Raw genomic sequence first — 21,979 nt, 5'->3', positions numbered from 1 at the left:
TTAAAGATAATACAGCCTCCCTACTTCACTATCTAGTGACTAAATCCCATGACTTGAACCACAAGTATCACTCCAGCATTCTAAAAAAAGGCCAGAGAACCGTCAGGATTATGCAGTAATTCCAGTATAAAGAGAAGAAATATTAAGTAATGGCAGCAGACCAATGGATTTCCATATCCAACATTTCTCAGATGTAACTTGCTTTGGAAGTAAGTCGCTAGGGAGAACTACGTATGAATACCAAATAATTCATATATCTGTTTTTGACTCGATTCCTCTGACAGTTAATTTATATAGAATTATAAATACCCTGGTGTGCATGTGACTTTTTTTAGGGAAGGCTTTTTTTCTCCTTTGAAATCTTGGGTAGTATCTTGTAGATGCCTTTATAACGTTATTTTAATCAGAGTTAATCATCATGAATTGAAAGAATATCTGACTGAATTAAAGCCAATGTATAGAGTAAAATATCTGCTTCAACAGACTTCTTAAAATGAAGTCTGTGTGCAGGAAGGACATGGCAAGTACATGATCCTTTAGAAAGAAAGAGTCTCCAAACATTTAGCTGTAATGTATCATTTGGTTCTTTGGAGTTTCTGAGATATACATATGAGTAAGCAGGTGCAAGAGATGTCAAATAATATAAAAAGGCAAAGTTATCCCTCTCTGACTGTAAAACTATCAAGGCAGTAGTCCATATACCCCTGTCTAAAGGGAAGAAATCAGATGAAATTAACAGTTGCTCCAGAATTACCTCCTAAAACTCTTCTACCCTGGCCCTGTGGTAGGAATAATGGTAATGTGGGCTGCATATTTGGGGTGCTGAATGTATAAATACGCAAAGAAAGACTGGGTTATTGGCTCCCTCTGGAGCTGGTGGCTTATTCAGCTTTATTGGGAAATCATTTGGGGGTGGGAAGACTGAGAAACAAATGCCTTAAGTTGCTCAATAGTGACCCCTTCTGCTGTGCAAGCAGTAGCATTGAAGGGCTCCAAAGTCAGTCCTGTCTAGTTTTCAGCCGGAACAATTGTGGTTGTGACATGGATAGTTAAAGATTTATCATGGAGGATTTGAAAACGGGATCCTCAATGTGTAGGGGGTTCTATTAAGAAAATATAACTGAGTAGCCTACAATTATTTTTAATCAAGGAAACTAATATTGTGCTTTCTATAGTGCCTGGCATCCTAAATTCTCTTGTCACGTAATAAACAATTGCCCAGTGGGGCAGATAACTAGTATGATCTACAAATGATGAAAGTAGAATCCTGATGCTAGACTTCTGCTCCTGCTGTTATATACACAACCTCCTAAAGCTTCTTTCCAGTTAAGCTTTTAAAGAGTGGCTCTGGGCTGAATTGATTTATTCACAGGAAATTGAAAGTAGATTTGAAGAAACATTTCAGCATACTTTTGGCTGTAACATTTAGCATGATGGTTTTGATTGGCAAGTAGTTTCTTCAGAATTGAATGCTTATCAAAACAGTGGGTTATTAAAATTTGTGATAAATTGGAAATGAGCAAACACACACTAAGGTCAGGTCCTGCTAAAGTACATGCAATCTGCAGAATGAAGAGTGGTTCATGTAACTGAGTATGAAAATAATAACTTTCTCTTCCCTCAGGCAAAGTACATCTCCCAGTGCATCGATGAGATTAAACAGGAGCTCAAGCAGGATAACATTGCAGTGAAAGCAAATGCAGTTTGCAAACTTACATATGTAAGTACCCTGCTAGGGTATAAAGTAACCATACCTTTTATTTTACTCTCTTGCTAACTGCCAACGGACTGTGAACTGTGCCTTCAGTTACTTTCCTTAATTTTACTTATGTAATATGACTTAAGCATATTTTCTGAAAGTGATTAAAAGGGTCACCAACTAAAAAAAATCACTCCTCTCTGGAGAATATTTACCTACTGGTGTTTACAGTATTTTTAGTGCTACTTGTATCTGAAAGGTTGGAGTTTCTTCATGTGTTTTGACAGCGCTTTGTACATAGAAGATGTTGCCATTTTTTTCTCTCTAGTCAGTCAACTTCTCTTTGCATGGGCCTTTCATGAAGCAGCAGGAAATAGAAAAATTATAAATACTTAATGTACAATAGGTTTAATACCCGAAATTACTCTTTTTGAACACTTGCTTAATTAAAAGGGACTTTTACTTGAAGCCTTTATACGGTAACTCCTCACTTAACGTTGTAATGATGTTCCTAAAAAATGCAACTTTAAGTGAAACGATGTTAAACGAATCCGGTTTTCCCATGAGATTTCATTTAAATGCAGGGGGTTAGGTTCCAAAGAAATTTGGGGGGGGGGGGCAGACAAAAGGCATTATATACTGTACTGTGGTTGGGAAGTGCTCCTGGCTTACCCACACAGCCACAGCCCGTTGCAGGCAAGGACGCTAGGAAGCACCTTCCCTGTAGCAGCAGTGGCAGCTTACCCGGAGAAGAACAGGCGCCAACTTTGCCGGGGGATGCTCCAGGCCCGCCTCTTCCCACCCCCACTCCACCTCCTCTCCAGAGCATGCCGCATCCCCGCTCCTTGCCGCCCTCCCCCTGAGAATGTCCTAAGCGCTGCCAAACAGCTGTTTGGTGGTGGGGGAAGCGCTCGGAGGGATGGGGAGGAGGCAGAGAAGAGGAACTTGTGCAATGCTCCCTTGTAAAGTCGCTGCTCTTCCACAAAATCTTACAAGCAGTGGACAGAGAAGGCAGCCAAACGACGTTATAAGGGAGCATTGCACAACTGTAAACGAGCATGGTCCCTAATTGAGCAGTGATGTAACTTTGAAACAACGGTAAGTGGGAGGATGTTAAGTGAGGAGTTACTGTATTCTGGGGGTGGGAGAAGATCAAATTAAATAGCCATGTGACTTTTCTGCTGTCCAGAACATATATTCTATAGTAGTATTACTGTACATCTTCTACCTGTAACAGTAACCTGTTTTTTTAAAAATTTCCTTGTTGTATTGGGTCTTGTATTTTGAAGTGTGATTCTTTTTTTTTTTTTTTTTTTTTTGGGCTCCTTTTTCAACAGTTACAGATGCTGGGCTATGACATCAGTTGGGCCGCATTCAATATTATTGAAGTAATGAGTGCATCGAAGTTTACATTCAAAGTAAGTGGTCTGTATATTTGAGTATTCTGGCCAACGCATCCATTATCAGCTGTATCATTCAATATAGACTGAAGTCATCCTACCTTTGCTTCTGGCAGTCAGACAGGACATAAAACATCAACATTACTTTCTTCAACCAGACATGCAGGGTGTATCCTTGTTTGTGATAGCCCTGGTCTCTGTTCTTCTGTGTAGGTTGCTTAAGGCTGCTCATCAGTTGGTGTATTTTCTTTTATTCATTATATTTTTTTGGAATGTTTTTTTCATGAGTTAGCATCTGAGGCTGGAAAAGGCCACAGCCTAGCCCAGGAAGGCTGGACAAAGCTTCTAGGCTTCTAGCTGTTGCTAGAGTGTTTCTCAAGAGCCAGGAAAGTAGGCCACCTCTCCAAAAGAGCACTACCATTCCAGCCAGAATGAGGCAGAGGGTCTGAACCAAATCTGCCATATAACTGCTGCTGCTAGGCCACCAGGCAACTTTCTTTAAAGTAAATTCATTGCTGGTGAATGGTACTGAATTGACAACCCAAGAGAGTGAAGCCCTCACTCCACCTGGCACACTGGCAGCAGAAGTGCAGCATTTCCCAGTTCCCCCTTCTGATGAGCCTGTGTTATTCTCGGGGGCCATCAACAGTTAGAGTGAAGTTCAGGCTCCTTGCCTCCTTGAAGCCTTGACCTCTGTAATGAGATGGACAGAGGAGACCGTGCCAATTGGAGTGGTGGTTTTAAAACCCTTGTGAGGTAGCTAAATTAGACCCATTTTACAGATGGGGAAGTTCAGAGGTAAAGCGACTGTTCTAAGTGCACACAAGCAATTTGTGCAAGGACAGCTCTAACCATTAGATGACACATTCTCAGTATATAATTCTGTAATATTCTAATTCTGCTGAAGGATTATCCAGTCCAATCTTTTGAAGATTCTGTGGAAAATCAACACTTGTGAATGACTCATTTCCTTCTGTTTTTCCTAATTGTGCAGAGAATTGGTTACCTAGCTGCCTCTCAGTGCTTTCATGAAGGGACTGATGTAATTATGCTGACTACCAATCAGATTAGAAAGGTAAGGTATTCGCTTCAATAGGAAGGAATTCAGACTGTTGTAAGGTGTTTATTCCGTCTTCCCACCTGGCATCTCAAAGCTGTATAAAATCTGTTTAATATAGAATGTAGGTATGTGAGCAAAGTAGTTGTCATTTGGCTCACATTCCAGCCTGATACCTGAGTTTGTCAGAGATTGATCCGAAAATTGACAGCCATTGTCAGATTGTTTTCCCCTTGGTGCATGCCCAACTGTCCGGGCTTGTTCAGGGTGCAAAGTGAACATGAAGATCCTAACTTTTCTTGGTGCTTCCAATATCACACATGCTAACACAAGAAGTTAATGGGTGGGGAGAGTGCTGCAGTATCTGAAAGGAACTGTGTAATTACCTAGTTACAAATGAGCTGGCTTTTTGGATCCACGAAAGGCTGCTTCGTCCAGTGCTGACAGACCCTTGACCTTCTCCCACATAATTATACAGAAAACAGGTGAACAGCAGCTGTTTCCATTAAGGCTGTTTATTCTTGTACTAACATGCTCAAATGTGTTATCTTTTGGTTTGGCATGGCATTCATTTTGTTACTTGTACAACATGGTTTTCACTTGCTCCAGAGAAAATTAGCGGAATGGGATTGTGTTCAGACTCTAACCTAAAGAACCAGTGTTCTTCTTTTAATTATATTTTAAACTATGTTCAGGTCTGACAGATAAGTCCTTTATTTTATAACTGTTCAGCTCTTTGTTATGAAGACTCTGCTATACTGGTATTCTCTAAATCACATTTTGTTACACGTCTCTTCCATTCTTTTTATTGATGTTTTTGTATTAAAACTATCTTTGTTTAGGCTCTTCTATGCTCCATTGACCTAGCTACTGTGTATTTAGAAGAGGGGACCGTCACCTTGCCCAAAGCATTAAAACCAAAATGAACTGTAGAGCTTTCACTTTCATTCATTCCAAACTGTGATTTTAATATTATTGCCAGCCTAATCTTTTTCCTTCACCCGCTGTGGGGTGCTGAAATGAAGTGTAAATTGCACACTGCCCCAAAGTCTGAACTATGTCTGGAACTCCCAATCATTGGAATGGGAATCTTAAATATTAAGCTTGCAAGTTCATATGGAAAACTTCATGCATTTTTATTCATGTTTTTATGCACGAATTGCCATATTTTTTAAGGACTGATCTTTTCATGACTGCTTTGTTTTAAAATCCTTGTCAGAATAAATTAAGGTACCAGTATAATGCAAATCTTAAACAGTCCTCTCAAATTGGAAATATCTAAGAGTATACAATATTTAATAAAAACAAAATAAAGAGAAAATTGACAAAATATGTATTCTGCAGTTTACCTGGTATCCTGTCTTTACTGCAAAGATAAACTGTAGTTAATGGGGACTTAGAAGACTACACTTACTATATTAGCTTAGCTGTATAGGAAGGTTAAACCAGGACACTGTAGCAAACAATGGGCCCCACTGAAGTCAATGACAAAACTCCCACTGATTTCTGTAGGGTTAAGATTTCAGTCAAGATTTTTAATGACCCTAAACACTAGGAAAAATTTCCGTGTTTTCCAGAAGCATATGCAGCTTCTGAAATACCATGTGTGTTGCGCTCCCAATATTCTCTAGTTTAGTTATGTAGATTACATGTATTAAACTAGTGCCTAACCATCTCCGAGGATGAGTACTAATGAAGTGACAGTCTTATAAAAAAAATCAGATAAGTAAATCCTCCCAAACCTGTCAGAGCAAATATCCTATAGAAAGGAAGCTCTGTTCTGTCTTTGTTAAACAGGGCAGTTTTATTCATTTATGTTTGAGATGTTTTTCTTTTACCCTGAGTTTTCTTTGAATAAATCAGAAGTTTTTAACCCTGTCTTTACTCTTTTAGGATCTGAGTAGCCCTAACCAGTATGATACTGGAGTAGCACTGACTGGTTTGTCCTGTTTTGTTACTCCAGATCTTGCCAGAGACTTGGCAAATGACATCATGACTCTGGTGAGTTGATAAAAAGTGAGCAAACATTTTTTCCATATGATTGTCTAGAATATATTTAGACTATTAGAAGCATACTCTTCCTTGTAAAATTTAAGAGTGCTATGCCTGAAAACTTGATAATTGGTTGTTAGCAGTTCTTGTGTCTCGGGAGCTTTACAGCTCCTGACTTGTGTAATCTCTTTCGCAGTTCATATCACAAAGTTAGCAAACTAATTGTGCACCCAGAGTTCATTTTAGAAACTTGTCCAAGTGGGACCACAAACTACCAAGAACAAGTAGGTGATGTGCTTTTAAAGTGAGAATCATGCACTGACTTCATTGCTATGTTGGGTCAGGTAGTATAGTCCTCTTCCTCTTCGTCACTCCTACCACTTCACCATGCTCAGCTTGGCTCTTGAAGAGGAAGAGCAGCTTTGAGGACTTGAGTAACTCAGCCAGAGGTTAGGGGTCTATTACAGGAGTGGGTGGGTGAGGTTCTGTGGCCTAGAATGTGCAGGTCAGACTAGATGATTATGATGGTCCCTTCTGACCTTAAAGTATCAGTATATTAGGGGTGATGTTGCTGGTATAAGATGTGTTTTGTCCTCTTTCACGATGCGTACTCCGTTCAAGTGTTATTACCATTGTATGCTTCAGATGGGTCAGCAGCACTAGGTTTGCATTTGGGTGACCCAACCCCTTCAGATAGGGTATGGTAATGGAGATAAGCATTAATACATCCAGTGAGATTGCTACCTCCATAGGTGAAGGTGCTATTTAATGGTGAGGGAGGAGCAGTTTGGTTAAACAAGTTCTTTGATGTTTGAGACTCTGCTTCTTTCCTCTATCCTATGTCACTATATTAGCTTGATTGCGTCTTATCACGTCTGCCCCTGTTGGCTGTACTTGAGACTGGATATGTTTCTGCCTTGAAGATCGCTGTTTGATGCTACTTGTTAGATTGAATAATAGGACTGGTTGAGTGCAGTGAATTTAAGAACAAGGTGACTGGCAACCTCTCTTTATCCTAGGCCAGTAGGGAGTACGTGCTCTACAGCACATTCAGAGTGGGAGTCTTATGGTTGATCCTTGAACCCTGGTCTTTTGTAAATCACACATCCTTGGCCAGCCCAAAGGGACTGCTTTGACTATTTGTTTTGACGTGCATGACTGACAATGTTTTGCTTTTTATCTTAAAATGCTGAGTGCACTAAAAGAGCAGCTGCATGGAAAGACTGCCCAACAGAATCAATTTTTATAGGTATTGCTGTGGAGGCGTTGACTAAAAATGATATCTTGAAAGAAACCTCTTGGGAAAGTGAGCATGTTAAGAGTCTGACTGTGGTTGTTTCACTAACAGATGTCTCACACAAAGCCTTATATCAGGAAGAAGGCAGTGTTAATCATGTACAAAGTGTTTTTGAAGTACCCTGAGTCCCTCCGTCCTGCATTCCCTCGCCTTAAAGAGAAACTGGAAGATCCAGATCCTGGTTAGTGAATTTTAATAAGCTACTATTATTGCAGAACGGGACCTTAGTGAAGACATGACGTTTTAGTGGCGGTTGATTCCTGAGAGGTGAGGTGAAGGTAACTGGTTACATGTTATAAGTTATTGCTGTACCTGTGGGCAGGCTCCTGAGCACTTAAAAGGATGTGATCAGATTAAAAACACATTCTGTGTTTTTAAAAAAAATTAAAAAGCCATTACTTGTTACTAGGCTGAATTAATGGATTAAATCTTAATGACGTAAAACCATTCTTGTAGTTCACATAGCTTGGCTGCTGAAAATACAGTAGTCAACTTCGGGTTTTTTTGCTTCTCATGCCCTACCCCAGGGGTGCGCAAACTACAGCCCCCAAGCTGTTTTAAGTCAGCCTGCAAGCCACACCATGCAGCTTGGCCCTGCTCTGGCCGGGGTGCTGGATGGGGGCCACATCAAATGGCTCCCAGAAGCCACGGCATGGCCCCGCTCTGGCTCCTACATGCTCCAATGGGAGCCCCAGGGGCAGTGCCTGCGGAGGGACAGTGTGCAGACCCGCCTGGCCGCGCCTCCGCATAGCAGCCGGAAAAGGAACATGCCACTACTTCCGGGAGCTGCTTGAGCTAAGTGCTGCTTGGAGCCTGCACCCCCTAAGCCTCTTCCCCCTGCCCCAGCCCTGATCCCCCCTCCTGCTTTCTAAACCCCTTGATCACAGCCCGGAGCACCCTCCTAGACCCCAAACCTCTCATCCCCAGCCCCACCCCAGAGCCCGCACCCCAACCCCAATTTTGTGAGCATTCATGACCCGCCATACAATTTCTATTCCCTGATGTGGCCCTTGGGCCAAAAAGTTTGCCCACCCCAGCCCTAGCATAAAGCTGCAGTGATTGGGTTGTAATATCTGGATGTAAACGGAACATTTGAAATATTTCTCATAATATATCAGGAATCTCTTCCATATTTTTTTAAAAATAAAAACTGAATTTGGGGCCTAAACAATCTCTTTAATCCACTTGTATTGTAATGTTTTAATGTTAATACTACAAGACAAAAGGTAAAATACTGTGGCTAAATTCTTGGGGAATGTGTCGTAGCTAAAGCTACGTTTTAGTCACGGGTATTTTTAGTAAAAGTCATGGACAGGTCACTGGCAGTAAAAAAAATAAATAAACATTCATGGCTGGTGACCTGTCCATGACTTGTGCTATACCCCTGACTAAATCTTGGGAGTGCTGCTGTGGGGGGGAGGCACAGGTGGTGTGGGGGGCGTGCTGTGGCCAATGGGGGCGGAGGCAGCGCGCTGAGCTAGGAGCTGAGGGAGGGACATGTTGCCACTTCCAGGGAGTCCCCCCATGGTAAGCGCTGCCCAGAGTCCTCACTCCCTCCCGTGCCCCAGCCTTGAGCCTCCTCCCACACCCAAACTCCTCCTGCTGCTGCTAGAGGAGGGGGGCGCGGTGGCCTGAGACTGCCCCAGCAGCGGCCAGTGCGCCTGGCCCAGGGGCTGTGTGGGCAGCCCTGGAGCCAGCCACACTGGCCTCTGCAGAATTCATGGAATTCTATGACCTATGTGACAAACTCGCAGCTTTAGTCATAGCTAGCACAGCTAGGAAGCTTTCTTTATGTCGAGCAACTGTAAGAATTATTTACATTTCTGTAACCAAACAGTCTTCCCAGAATTTATTAAGGATGCTTATTTTTCCCCACTGGATGGAAATGCTGTATATTCATTTTGAGAGTTCCACCTGAGACTAAAGCCTGTGACTTTCAGCTGATTTTTGTTTAAAGAGAGAGAATGTAAACAGAGTCACTGGACTGATATGATTAGGGTAAGGCAAGACCTGCCCTCCAGTGATATATGCAAGAAAGAATCACTCATGTTAAAAGGGAACCTGCAAAGGGGGGGCGGAGGGAGCTGTCATTTTGCTCTTTTTGAGGTTTTGTGATGGATAAACCATGAAAGGCTCTTCAAAACATTGCTTGTTTGTTTTCCATTAGGAAATCAGGTTCTGTCTAGACTGCAAAGTCTGATCAAAAACCAAGCCTGTGAGAGTTGGAACAAATGAAAAGGGATTTATAGTCACTGTTTACCTTTCTGTGTCGTATAACATCTTTTAACTTAAAGAAAAGGAGTACTTGTGGCACCTTAGAGACTAACCAATTTATTTGAGCATAAGCTTTCGTGAGCTACAGCTCATGAAAGCTTATGCTCAGATAAATTAGTTAGTCTCTAAGGTGCCACAAGTACTCCTTTTCTTTTTGCGAATGCAGACTAACACGGCTGTTACTCTGAAACCTATCTTTTAACTTAAGTGCCTAATGGATACTTAGAAGAAAGGAAGCTTTTCGTCAAACCTTTAAGGTGTGAGCTTTAATAGTGGACATCTTGTATACCGCCACACCCCTTGAACAAATCCTCCAACAGAAACAGGGAAGACCAGAGCTAACATTCATGGTACTTCTAAAGGTAGAAAACATCTTGTATACCGCCACACCCCTTGAACAAATCCTCCAACAGAAACAGGGAAGACCAGAGCTAACATTCATGGTACTTCTAAAGGTAGAAAACAGTCATGCCCTTTTACATTATAAAGCAACCAAAAAAGGCACAAGCCCAGTTTCTTAAAATCATTTGCAGGTTCCATTTAAAATACTTGGAATATAATTTCTTCCATAGAGTAACTTTGCAAATGAGGATAAGCAATAATTCCAGCTCCGTACTAGTCTAATCTGTAGCTGCTCTTGTTCTGTTCATTTTGAGTATGAAAATCAAGCTACAGTTGAATTGTTGATTGGACCCCTTTTCTCCCACTTCTGTTTCCCAGGTGTCCAGTCTGCGGCAGTAAATGTTATTTGTGAGCTGGCCAGACGCAATCCCAAGAACTACCTTTCCCTTGCTCCGCTCTTTTTTAAATTGATGACGTCTTCAACCAATAATTGGGTCCTCATTAAAATTATAAAATTGGCAAGTATTCCAGTTCTTCTATGTTAGCTCTTTTCCAGGGCTGGTGTGCTCATTAACAGCACCTTGGGTGTGAAAATAAAGCTATCACTTAGAGGGATAGCTATTAGTAAATCCAAATGACAAGGAAGAGAAACAGACATCTGTTTATAATGGGTGGGAACATAACAACCAAAGGAGGCAAAACATCTCCTTTTAATTTTGTTTCGTTGTGTTGTGCCACATAAATGACGATAGTAGTGTTTTACCCTGGCGAAAGCTAGCTATTAAAGGAATTTCCCTTCCTCCTTTTCTTTTCATATAGTTTGGTGCTCTTACTCCATTAGAACCTAGGCTGGGAAAGAAATTGATTGAGCCACTTACCAATCTCATACATAGGTAAGTCTGAAAATATACTTGTTTCACCTCCTTAATTCTTCAGCATTGTTTGTGGTAGCATGAATGGAGTCCGCCTAGGTTTATTGCATGTAGAAATGTTTGGCTCCAGACATCAAAAGTTAAAATTATGTCACTGGAACAGCCCCAGTATAAAATATCCTTTTAAAACTTCTGAATGTGACTGGCAATTGGAAGAGACCTGAGAGAGGCCATCTAGTCAAGTTCCCTGTGCTGAGCCTAGGAAGGTGTGTAAGTTTAGACAAACTGGAGAAAGTCCAGAGGAGAGCAACAAAAATAATTAAAGGTCTAGAAAACATGACCTCAGAGAAAAGATTGAAAAAATTGGGTTTGTTTCTTTTGGAGAAGACTGAGGGGGCATGATAAATCTTCAAGTATGTAAAAGGTTGGGATGAAGAGAAGGGTGAAAAAACTGTTCTCTGTATCCACTGAGGACAGGATAAGAACTAATGGGCTTAAATTACAGCATGGGAGATTATAGGTTAGACATTACGAATACTTTGTAAACGTGAGGGGAAGTTAAGAACTGGAACAAATTGCCTAGGGTTGTGGAATCCTCATCACTACAGGTTTTTAAGAACAGGTTAGACGAACACCTGTCAGGGATGGTATAGATAATACTTAATCCTGCTTCAGTTCAGGGGTCTGAACCAGATGCTGTATTGAGGTCCTTTCCAGTCCTGCCCTTCTATGATTGGGAACCCCTGTTTTAGAGGGGGTGGGAGAAGAGGATCTTTTCTGTTAAGGCTCGCAGTAGTCATGGTAGGATTGATTGTTTATGTTGAGGAGAGAGGAGGTGAGCTGTGAGTGAGCAAGTTCTCACACATGTACAGTATCGTCTATAATAGTGGAGGGGGTGATGCCCGAACAAACCACTGTTTGTCCATTTAACATTCTTTGAGACTGCTCCATGGTGGAAGCTTAATTTTGTGTTAACAAGACAGTTAAAGGCCCATGGATTATAAAGAAATATTACTTAAAGTTAACAGTATAGCCGAGAGAAGGGGCTGGTCAAATGGCTCGAAAAATTTGTGCACAGACCTAGATTTCACCCCACTGGGGCTGAGAAGTGCAGCCGGCACCTGTTATGTCTCCAGTGGATGCCGAGTCCCAGAAAGATTCTTTCCTGGGAGGTGCAGGAGGAAAGTCAGGTCACATTGCTGCCACCACCCTCCCTCGGGGATTCTGCAGAATGAGCACTAGTTTTCTGAGAGCTCCCTAGAGGTCCCAGGCAACAGGGATGCTCTGAAATGGTCCGTTGCTTGGTCAGTATTGCCTGCTTTTTGAATTGTGGCAGCTTCCTTTAGACGGTCCTACGGCCACCCAGAAAGGAGGCTGCAATTGCTTTGTGCTGTCAGTGTCTCCCTCAAATAGGCTTTGTCACCATGGGTTCTGTGTCCCTCTATGTGCACCCTGCTTTTATTTGATCTCCCAGATTTTATAGATACTGTGGAATGCATTTTCGTCAAATTCCTCTTGCAGCCATTTACTAAGGATACCTCTATTCTAGAGGATTCAGTTGAGCCCTAGGGTAAACAACAAACATGTTTGGAGTGTCCAGAATAGCATTTACAAAAAGTTAAATTGAATTAATTGGCAGTCAATTAACTCAAGTTAAGTCTCAAGAGCAGTTAGACCCAAAGTGTTGAAACTCTGTGGCTAGTTCACCAGCAATCATTGTCTTAAGTGTAGTTAATAACTTTAAATTAAAGCATTACCTCAGTTTCCACAGTTCATGCTGCTAGAAGAGAAGCCCATTTGTTACTAATTATAGACTAAGGAACGAAAAGTGTCTGCTGTAACCCATCTCTCTCTTGAACAGTCAGCGGGCTTGCATCCAAATACCTAAAGAGGGTTCAGTTCATTGCAGCACTGGCAAAAATACAAATTTAGTACTACTTCAAGAAAAGCAGCGAGATGGACAATTTTTATATCTACACCCCCTCTCCTTCCCATGTCCTCATCCTGCTCCTGCAATAGTTATTCATTTAATTAGTTGTGAGGACTTTAACCTGAAGTCTGGTTGGTTTCCATCATATTAGTCATGATGTTCCTGGGCCAGTGTTATCTAATGCATAAGGCAAGAAACCTGCCACCAACTGCTAACAACATAGACAATAAAAAATCTTATCCTGGACCTGGGTGTCCTGGGTTTTTAGATCCTTTGTGCTTGTGCCTGGCTGTACTGGGTTTTTAGATCCTATGTGCTGAGTCATCTTTATAGTGTCATTTGTGACTGCTACATCAGGAATTAACTTGGTAGTTCATTACCTTAGTGGACCATCCCTCTGGGTTCTACTCCTACCATTATCATGCTCACTGACTCTGGCAAGTCACTTCACCTCTGAGCCTCAGTTTCCACCATGTGTAAATGAGGACACCAGCTGTGTATAGTGCTTTTGAGACTCTCAGTTGGAGATACTTTGCACGCAGCATGCTATTGAGAGCAGGCAGAAGTTTTGAGTGTGGACCCAAATAGAGATACATTTTGGGCAAATGACTTTTAAAGAAGCAGATTTTTCTCTAGTAGAGGTGAGTAATGGACACAATCCAGTAAATTTCTGAAAGGATCAGTTGCTTGAGCAGCATTTAATGGTCTTGGAGGAGAGAGATTTCAGGGCTTTCTACCAGCCCTTTGTTTCACATGCATTAGTGGTCTTAATTTGATCCTACCCTTATATTCGCTTAGTTCTTAGCCAAGTTTGGGTCAGTGGGCTGTACTTGATGCTGAGATCTTGAGTTTTTAGTTTCCCCTTACCACTCAAAATGGTGCTATTGCTTGCTTGTTTCCCAGAGAAAAAATGATGTAAAGTAGAACCGTGTGGATTTCTCAGGTGTCAGGAATATGGATTGAGAAACTCGTTGTTTACCACCCCACCCCAATAAATTTAGCTGGATTCAGTGAAGACTGGGTATTGAATGTTTTGAAGAATAAGAATTATTTCATCTAGTTCAAACATATATGGAGGAGGGAGGAAAGGTTGGTAATTTCTGTGTAATAAAAGGTGGTGTTTTTGAGAACTCTTCATAAAGTGATATTTTTGTTCTTTATCTGAAATACCTGATTTGTTTCTTCCCTGTAGCACCTCAGCCATGTCTCTTCTGTATGAATGTGTGAACACAGTGATAGCAGGTGAGAACTGAAAGTCAGCCTAAAATAGAACATGTTTAACTTTAACAGCAGTTAAATAACGTCCACCATAAAATCCATTTTTACCTGCCGTTTCAATTAACTTAATATAACCAAATGAAATCGCTTAGTGAACTTGGCTCACTACGTAATTGAAACTGAAATCCTCTGCTGTCAATATATAGGGGATAAACTAACAAAATGTAAATCAAACTTGCTAAAGGTAAAAGCAAACAAAACTTAGTTAACAATAATAAAATAATATACACACACTTTTAAATAATGCACAAACTGAAACCCACAAAACCTGGCAAATACAGTAATAAGCTATGTACCTATATGTAGCACCCTCCCATACCTCCATGCTCACAGACCCTCAAACTAAGCCAACAGTTCTCTTGATGCATGAGCCAGAATAGAATCCAGCACCCTCTCCCAGAAATGTTGGCTCTGCAGGGTTAGTGGGAGTAAAGAGAAATAACTCTCAAGTGACTAGAGTCCACAGATATGTCTGAATATTCATAGGGAACAGACTGGCTGAATAAGAAGGAGCTTTCTTCCTGCCTTTTAATGCCTCTTCTGTTGCCATGGACATGGATGCACTTTATGACAGGCAACACGATGACTCTGAGTTGTTTGCCATGGAGTCATGCACTGCCAAAGCTGCACAAATGTCCCCTGTAATCAACAGTAAAGCCTGCCTTGCCCTCTGAGGCTCTTGCTAACTTGATTGGGTTTGATGTAATTACTCTGAGTAGGATTCACTGCTATGTCATCTTTTCAGGGAACTACAGACAAAAATCCAGTGGTACAGTCACTGGTGACCTTTTAATTAGTGTCTGGATTGCTAGATGGAAACTGTAAAAGAGAGACTAAAGTTACCCTGGCAAGAGCAAAGCATCATGAAAACAGACCTCTTTGGGAGGCTTTGTAAAAGCTCCCCCATATGCCTCCCTTTGTTCTGCAACATCACACTCCTCTGTTCTTGGGGCCTTGCTAGAACAAACTTCACAGCTGTGTTGACATTGTACCAAACCATGCACTTTTGTGAGTGGCAGCCAGAAAGCACTAGGGCGAGACCACCAAACATATCTTCACGAGAGCTAAGCCAGATAGCATGTATTAAGTTTTATCTTGTTTATACTTCGTTGTGTGGAACAAATGTAACGTTAGTGCTTGTGTGTTTCAGTTTTGATCTCTTTATCCTCTGGGATGCCCAATCACAGTGCCAGCATCCAGGTACAGCACTTCTCTTAAGGTTTTTATTTTGCCACATTATACCTATTTATTCTGGAAACGGGGGGGAGGAAGTACTCCAGATATTTGAAGTAGGAGACTGCTGATTGGACAGCCTTGCTTATTATCTGGCTTTTATTATTTAGTTATTTCTCAGATAGGTTCCTAAACTTCCTTTCCTCTAAAATTCAGATTCTGTGTGCTGTCTTCTGCTTCCTCTATCCCCAAAGGATGTATGGAGCAGGGAAGGCCAGATGCCTAAGAACAAGATTCAATTTCAGAGGCTTTGCTACTGCTTTTGATCAGTTGCCACTCAGAATACAATTACTGGAGCTCCATGTTCCCTTCATCTTATGATCCGTTAATGTAACAGTACTGTTTTACCAGTTGTCACAGATCTTGGTAACGTTGCTTTGTCATGTATTGCACCCACCCAGTATAGCAAGTAATCTCCATTAAGGGAATATTTTAAATAGTAGTCTTCTCAAAGCTCATGTTAATCCTGACTTGCACTTTTTTTCAGCTCTGTGTTCAGAAGTTAAGAATACTAATAGAAGATTCTGATCAGAACTGTAAGTGTTGCTTGTCTTCCTTGAGGCTTCAGTGGTCAATCTGATGGGGCTAAGTGGCAGTGGTATTAAACGCAATGAACGGTTCTAGAAAACAACCTGTTCAGTATTATAGAATGCCCAGTATTGTGTGAATTGGTAGATGTGTACTAAAGAATTTCATATTTATGATTTTTGCTATTCATAAATACCATGTACAACTAGCTGTTCTTTAAGTAGATGAGTAATAGTGCCATTTATGGTATGTTAAATCTAAAACAAAAAAAATTTTCTTTCCATATCCTGGGTTTTCCCTTCATAGATCTTCCAGTGAGGAAGCACGTCCAAGAAACGCTAGCTATTCCATAGACTAATGGTAAAATCCAAGACCACCAGACTTGCTAGTGCTGGGAAGTGCATTGGCATAAGTTACTTGTAGCTAACACCATTTAAATCCTTTTTAGTGAAGAACCTTTTCCAAGCATCTATAGCGAGAACTATAAATGTCGTCTTCACCTTCAGAAGAGAACAGCCCCTTTCCCGTATAGTAATTCTGTTTGCACTATTGGAGTAGCTCGAACACTGGCAGAACCCAGTCATTGAGCACATGTGGTACCATCTTGGGCAGCCGTCTGCACGTCATCCAGTACCAACATTGGTGGGTGCAAGCAGTGCAGATGACCTGATGCTGCCCTGGCAGTACAGATGCTCCTAGCACCATAGTAATTTTCAGTACAGAGTGATCTTGCTATGCCCAGGCAGCCTGAGTCTCTTACTATCGGCAGCAAATTCCTTTATGATACCGGCTACCGGTGCTGTTTATATCGGGCACCTCTCCAGCTCCAGTCGGGGGGAATGGTTACTTCCTTTGCAATAACTGTGGTTCTTTAAGATGTGTTTTCCACATGGAGTTCATGACCTGCCTTCCTCCTCTGCTGCTATGGAGGAATGTTGGACCTGCTTTGCCTTTTCTGTCTTTGAGGGTGAAGAAAGAAGGTGGTCAGGGCATGGAGGGTGCAAGCACTGCAACCGACACTGCTGGCCAAAATAATCTAATCTTGCACACACAGTGTGTGTGCATAGATCTCCGAGCCACAGTGACTTCCACTCTTTACAGATGGTGAAACCTGAATGGGTGTGGCTTGGCTGAAAGTACACACGGGGTGGGCAGGGTGCAAAGGAAGAAATAGATGCTGTTCTTTTCGTTTTCCAACTGGTAAATGTGCTCCCTCTGTCAGAGTTTATCCCAAACAGTATATCTGGGATTTGAGGTTAGATGGGAAAGTCAACCCATCTTAAAATCCCCTGTGCTTGCAAGAAACAGTACAGTATTTGTGTATGTGGAAAAATTTTATTTTGTTTTTTTCCCCCCACAGTGAAGTACCTGGGTTTATTAGCAATGTCCAAAATCCTGAAAACTCATCCTAAGTCAGTTCAGTCCCACAAGGATCTCATTCTCCAGTGTTTGGATGACAAGGATGAATCCATCCGACTCAGAGCTTTAGATCTCCTATATGGCATGGTATGTTTCTGTGCATTCCTCCTCCCCTCCTTAGTTAGCACTTACAAAAAATCCCTGGGGTGAGATCCTTGCCCTTACTTTGGCCCCTTTATGCAGGGTGAAGGGGCTGGCATGACATGAAAAGATTCCCCTGATCACAGGCACTATAGAAGACCTCTATAAGGCTGCTTCTGAAGACCCCTTGCAAACCTTGGCATAGACCATACCAGATAACCGGCAGGGTGCTGAGGGTGAGGGCTGTAGCATACAGTGCTTTGGAAATTCCAGGCACCACTACCGTCTGTACTATAGATGCTCTAACTCCAAACACTACTCCAGGGCTGTCTAAATTACGCTGAAGTTGAGAAGCAGCATTAGATCAGGATGCAAAGTTGGCTTTGAGCTACCTTAGTATGCCATGCCTCACCATGTCCTTCTGAGGCCCTGAGGTGCAACACACAATCTCACCCCAGGTGCTTGTGCCTCTGTTCCTTTGCACGTGTGTTGTGTGTTGCTACTTTTCAAGGAAGATTTAACAATGCTGTCTAGACTGAAGAAATACAGCTTAATGGAGATAATCTTGTAGATTTTTTGAAGGCACTGTGGTTACAACCTTGGTGTATAAAGTGCCTTTCATCCAAAAAGCTCTATGAAAATACATTCAAATGGGGTGGATCATAGCAGACTTCATTCCTAAAATGCTGATATTTTGGCAGTGGAAGTAAAGAATATTGCGTCCCGTTTAAAGTGTTTTTCTGGTTGTGTCATAGTTGGGCAGAGAGTATCTAACCAAGTTATAATTGCTTGGGAGTCTTGACAAGAGGTCAAGATGTTTTTTACATATTCAAAAGACAGCCCTTCCAGCAATGCTGCCTAGCATTCTGCTGGAACACTGACTCAGAAGGAAGAGTGCCATATACTAAGTCATCAACAGCACTTCTGCAATACCTACGCTTCCTGGAAGGTCTCCATCTATATACTGATCAAGCCTGAGATGTGCTGTGATCGTAGCATGAGGTGATATGGCTGCAGACACTGGTGGTCACAAACTTGAATTCCCTACTGCTTGCTACATGTCAATGTATTAGGTTCCCAGAGCAGGTTAAAGTGCAGTTTTGCTCTGATAAGTGACTTATAAAGTTAGCATTGTTTTTTGGGTGGGAGGGGTGTTTTCATAAGTCTATCAAACTTGCTCAGTTTACAAGTGTAAAATAGTCTTTTCAAGCCATCAGCATGGCAACCGTCAGCTGTGTTCCTTCAGGTTTCTCTGTCATTGCCATACTGTAATACTAATTCTGAGTTCTGTTACGGCTCGCTATTGCAGAGCTGTATTGGATCTACATTGCTAATAGGAGTGAGAAGTAATAGCCAGATTTTGATTTTCAAATATGACTCTGCATACATGCATGGGGCAGATCTGTTAAAGTAGTATCATATTTACATAGTCACACTTCTGCTTATAATGCACTTTAAGGGGTGGAAATCTGAGTGAGCAGTCATTGGGAAAATACTGAAAATTAAAAATACTCTTAAAGTGTATGGGGTTAGCCTCAGATTTAAAATGTGATTTATGATATCCATAACATATCACCATAGTATCCTTGTGGTTATGGATTGAAAATTATTCTGATCTAGTGGTCAGGGTCTTACCAAGTTCAGTCCTGGGCTTATGCAAATAAACCTCTGCTAGATCAAGTGTCCAGTGACAGGTGTCCAGCCATTAGAGTGGCACAAATGCTATTGAGACGTGTCCCAACAAACAAATTCAGTCTCTGGCTGCAGCTAAATTGTCCAGCTGTCCAGAGCCAGAGGTGGTGTTAGTATCTCTGTATTCTTAATACCTGTCTCACCCAAAGACAGATACAGGTACAGCTAATAAGTATCTACTACTTTCCTCAGCTTTTATGAAATGGGAAAGACCTGGCAGCAAGTCTGCGTTACCTGTCTGTGGCTCATGTCTCATTTCACTCTTAAAACAGGTGTCCAAAAAGAACTTGATGGAGATAGTGAAGAAACTGATGATTCATGTGGACAAAGCAGAAGGAACAACATACAGAGATGAGTTACTGACCAAAATCATAGACATATGTAGCCAATCCAACTACCAGTACATCACAAACTTTGAATGGTCCGTACTTTTGCATCTAGACTTTGAAATAAGTAGTGATGGCACTGTCTGCTTGCCTGATGTTAAGAGTGTATCACTTTCACCTCCTTGTAGGTACATAAGCATCCTGGTGGAACTGACCCGGTTGGAAGGTACTCGGCATGGTCACCTTATAGCAGCTCAGATGCTGGATGTAGCTATCAGGGTTAAAGCCATTCGTAAGTTTGCTGTTTCCCAGATGGCCATGCTCCTGGACAATGCCCATCTGATAGCCAGCAACACCCAGAGGAACGGCATCTGTGAGGTGCTTTATGCTGCTGCCTGGATATGTGGGGAGTTCTCAGAGTAAGTGCAAAGGGAAAGTTTTTAAATCACCTTTGAAAGGTGAAAAGCAGAATGTTTGCTGATTGAGACTCCTCTCACTTGAAAGTGAAGGTGTCTTGGGTGATGGAAGCTCAGAACATGCACCATGGAGCTGACAAAGCAGTATTTCAGAGTGAGCACTGCTTTTCCCAGACTAATGCAGCTGCTCCTACCCAAGATGGTTACTACATGTGAAAAGCTGTTGGGCTAGTCTGTGTCTCTTGCATCCATATCCCTGCCAGCCGAGAAAGTAAGGGATGGATGTGGGTATAAGCAATGTAGCAGAGGCAGCATGCACATTCCCTGGGAAAGGTGGTGTTAACTCAATAAATCTTGGTCTGATTTAAATGGATTCTGTCAACTCAAATCTCAAGAGGCATAAGAGGTAATAGAGAACACTTTCCTGTTCAGTTTGTAACATCCTGCATTTGACAGAATTTTATGTATAATTTCCCCTATGCAGTCAGCCAGCTTCTTTTTTTTGTACAAGTCTTCCACACAGCGGTGGGAAGAGACTCCCCTTTTTAAAAAAAAATAGGAAAATGTAACTTGACCCACAAAAACTGGCAATGTAAGAGCTGGATTCTGTTTTTGCTTCTGCGTTAATAATATCACTTACTAAGTTCCATTCTGTTTAATAGGTGTGCACAGGTATAACCAAACCTTGGTTACTGGCGATGTATAAGATGGAAAAAACATAGCTTTACTGCTGGATCCTAGGCTGAGTTTGCAGAGCAAACGTTTATTTATTTAAAAAAAAAAAAAAAAACTTGTAAATTGAGCACGCTTTTAATAGAGATCACTGAAATGGAAACGAAAATGTAGATTCATAGATATTAAGGTCAGAAGGGACCATTATGATCATCTAGTCCGACCTCCCGCACAACGCAGGCCACAGAATCTCACCCATCCACTCCTGCGATAAACCTCTCACCTATGTCTGAGCTATTGAAGTCCTCAAATCATGGTTTAAAGACTTCAAGGAGCAGAGAATCCTCCAGCAAGTGACCTGTGCCCCATGCTACAGAGGAAGGCGAAAAACCTCCAGGGCCTCTTCCAATCTGCTGTGGAGGAAAATTCCTTCCTGACCCCAGATATGGCGATCAGCTGAACCCTGAGCATATGGGCAAGATTCACCAGCCAGATACCCTGGAAAGAATTCTCTGTAGTAACTCGGATCCCACCCCATCTAACATCCCATCACAGGCCATTGGGCCTATTTACCATGAATATTTAAAGATCAGTTAATTGCCAAAATCATGTTATCCCATCATACCATCTCCTCCATTGTAACAATACCCATGACTAAATCATAGCCTTAGTCATGAGAGTCTGAAACAAAAATGCTGCTGTCTGACTGGGAGTAGAGTTAGGCCAACACAGAGTTTTGCTGAAAATCTTTTAATGTCTAAGTAGTTTTTGTATATTTACATGAAACTTGGTGAAATGTCAAGCTTTTTAAATGGACTCCGCTCTCTTTCTGCCTTCATTTGCATCCATTCAATGTCTTTCAGACACCTTGAGGAATCAAACCAGACCTTAGAAGCAATGCTGAGGCCTAAAGTTACCACTCTACCAGGCCACATCCAGGCAGTTTATGTCCAGAACATGGTAAAGCTTTATGCATCCATCCTACAACAGAAAGAGCAAGCTGGGGAAAAGGAAGGAGCCCAGGAAATTACCCAGTTGATGATCGACCGTTTGCCTCAGTTCGTACAAAGTGCGGATCTAGAAGTACAAGAGAGGGTAAGGCAGCAAAACTATCTTTGGTTTTGTCAAAATGATCTTTAAACCTCTACTATCGGTTTAATTTGTGATAGTGAATTATCATCTTGCATGGATCATACATGTATTTTATATAAATACCTGTCATACAAGATCTCTGCTAGCATTCTGTACCTTGCATACTTCAGTGATGCAGGTGCGTAAACAATCCTTGTTTTATAGACGTGGATACTGAGACACGGGAAGATTGAATGACTTGCCCAAGATCGCTTGCACAGTAAGACTGTGGCAGAGTCCAAATCTGACTCGCAATCCTGTGCTTTAACCGTTAGACGGATCTCAATCTATATAAATAGTAGTTTGCAGTGTTGTTGTAGCAGTGTTGGTCCCAGGATAT

The 21,979-nt window shown here is 41.7% G+C and overlaps 1 protein-coding gene across 3 annotated transcripts in view; it reads left to right on the top strand.

The window, feature by feature from the left end:
- AP3D1 (adaptor related protein complex 3 subunit delta 1) overlaps positions 1-21,979 on the top strand; it is a 73,745-nt gene that overhangs the window by 29,706 nt on the left and 22,060 nt on the right. For 2 of the 3 annotated variants that reach the window (XM_073324264.2, XM_073324263.2), the window contains exons 2-15: positions 1,625-1,720; positions 3,037-3,117; positions 4,094-4,174; positions 6,050-6,157; positions 7,497-7,626; positions 10,440-10,579; positions 10,881-10,954; positions 14,056-14,105; positions 15,292-15,341; positions 15,862-15,910; positions 17,263-17,408; positions 19,367-19,515; positions 19,609-19,839; positions 21,372-21,603. In XM_073324264.2, coding sequence (XP_073180365.1) covers positions 1,625-1,720; positions 3,037-3,117; positions 4,094-4,174; positions 6,050-6,157; positions 7,497-7,626; positions 10,440-10,579; positions 10,881-10,954; positions 14,056-14,105; positions 15,292-15,341; positions 15,862-15,910; positions 17,263-17,408; positions 19,367-19,515; positions 19,609-19,839; positions 21,372-21,603 — 1,617 coding nt within the window. Of the gene's footprint in view, positions 1-1,624; positions 1,721-3,036; positions 3,118-4,093; positions 4,175-6,049; positions 6,158-7,496; positions 7,627-10,439; positions 10,580-10,880; positions 10,955-14,055; positions 14,106-15,291; positions 15,342-15,861; positions 15,911-17,262; positions 17,409-19,366; positions 19,516-19,608; positions 19,840-21,371; positions 21,604-21,979 lie in introns of those variants that run through there. The other variant, XM_073324266.1, reaches the window with a different exon arrangement.

This window comes from Lepidochelys kempii, chromosome 25, assembly GCF_965140285.1.
Source record: "Lepidochelys kempii isolate rLepKem1 chromosome 25, rLepKem1.hap1, whole genome shotgun sequence".
Lineage (NCBI taxonomy): Eukaryota > Metazoa > Chordata > Testudines > Cheloniidae > Lepidochelys > Lepidochelys kempii.
The sequence above is the reverse complement of the archived record's forward strand: the minus strand, read 5'-3'. Positions and strand labels throughout refer to the sequence as shown.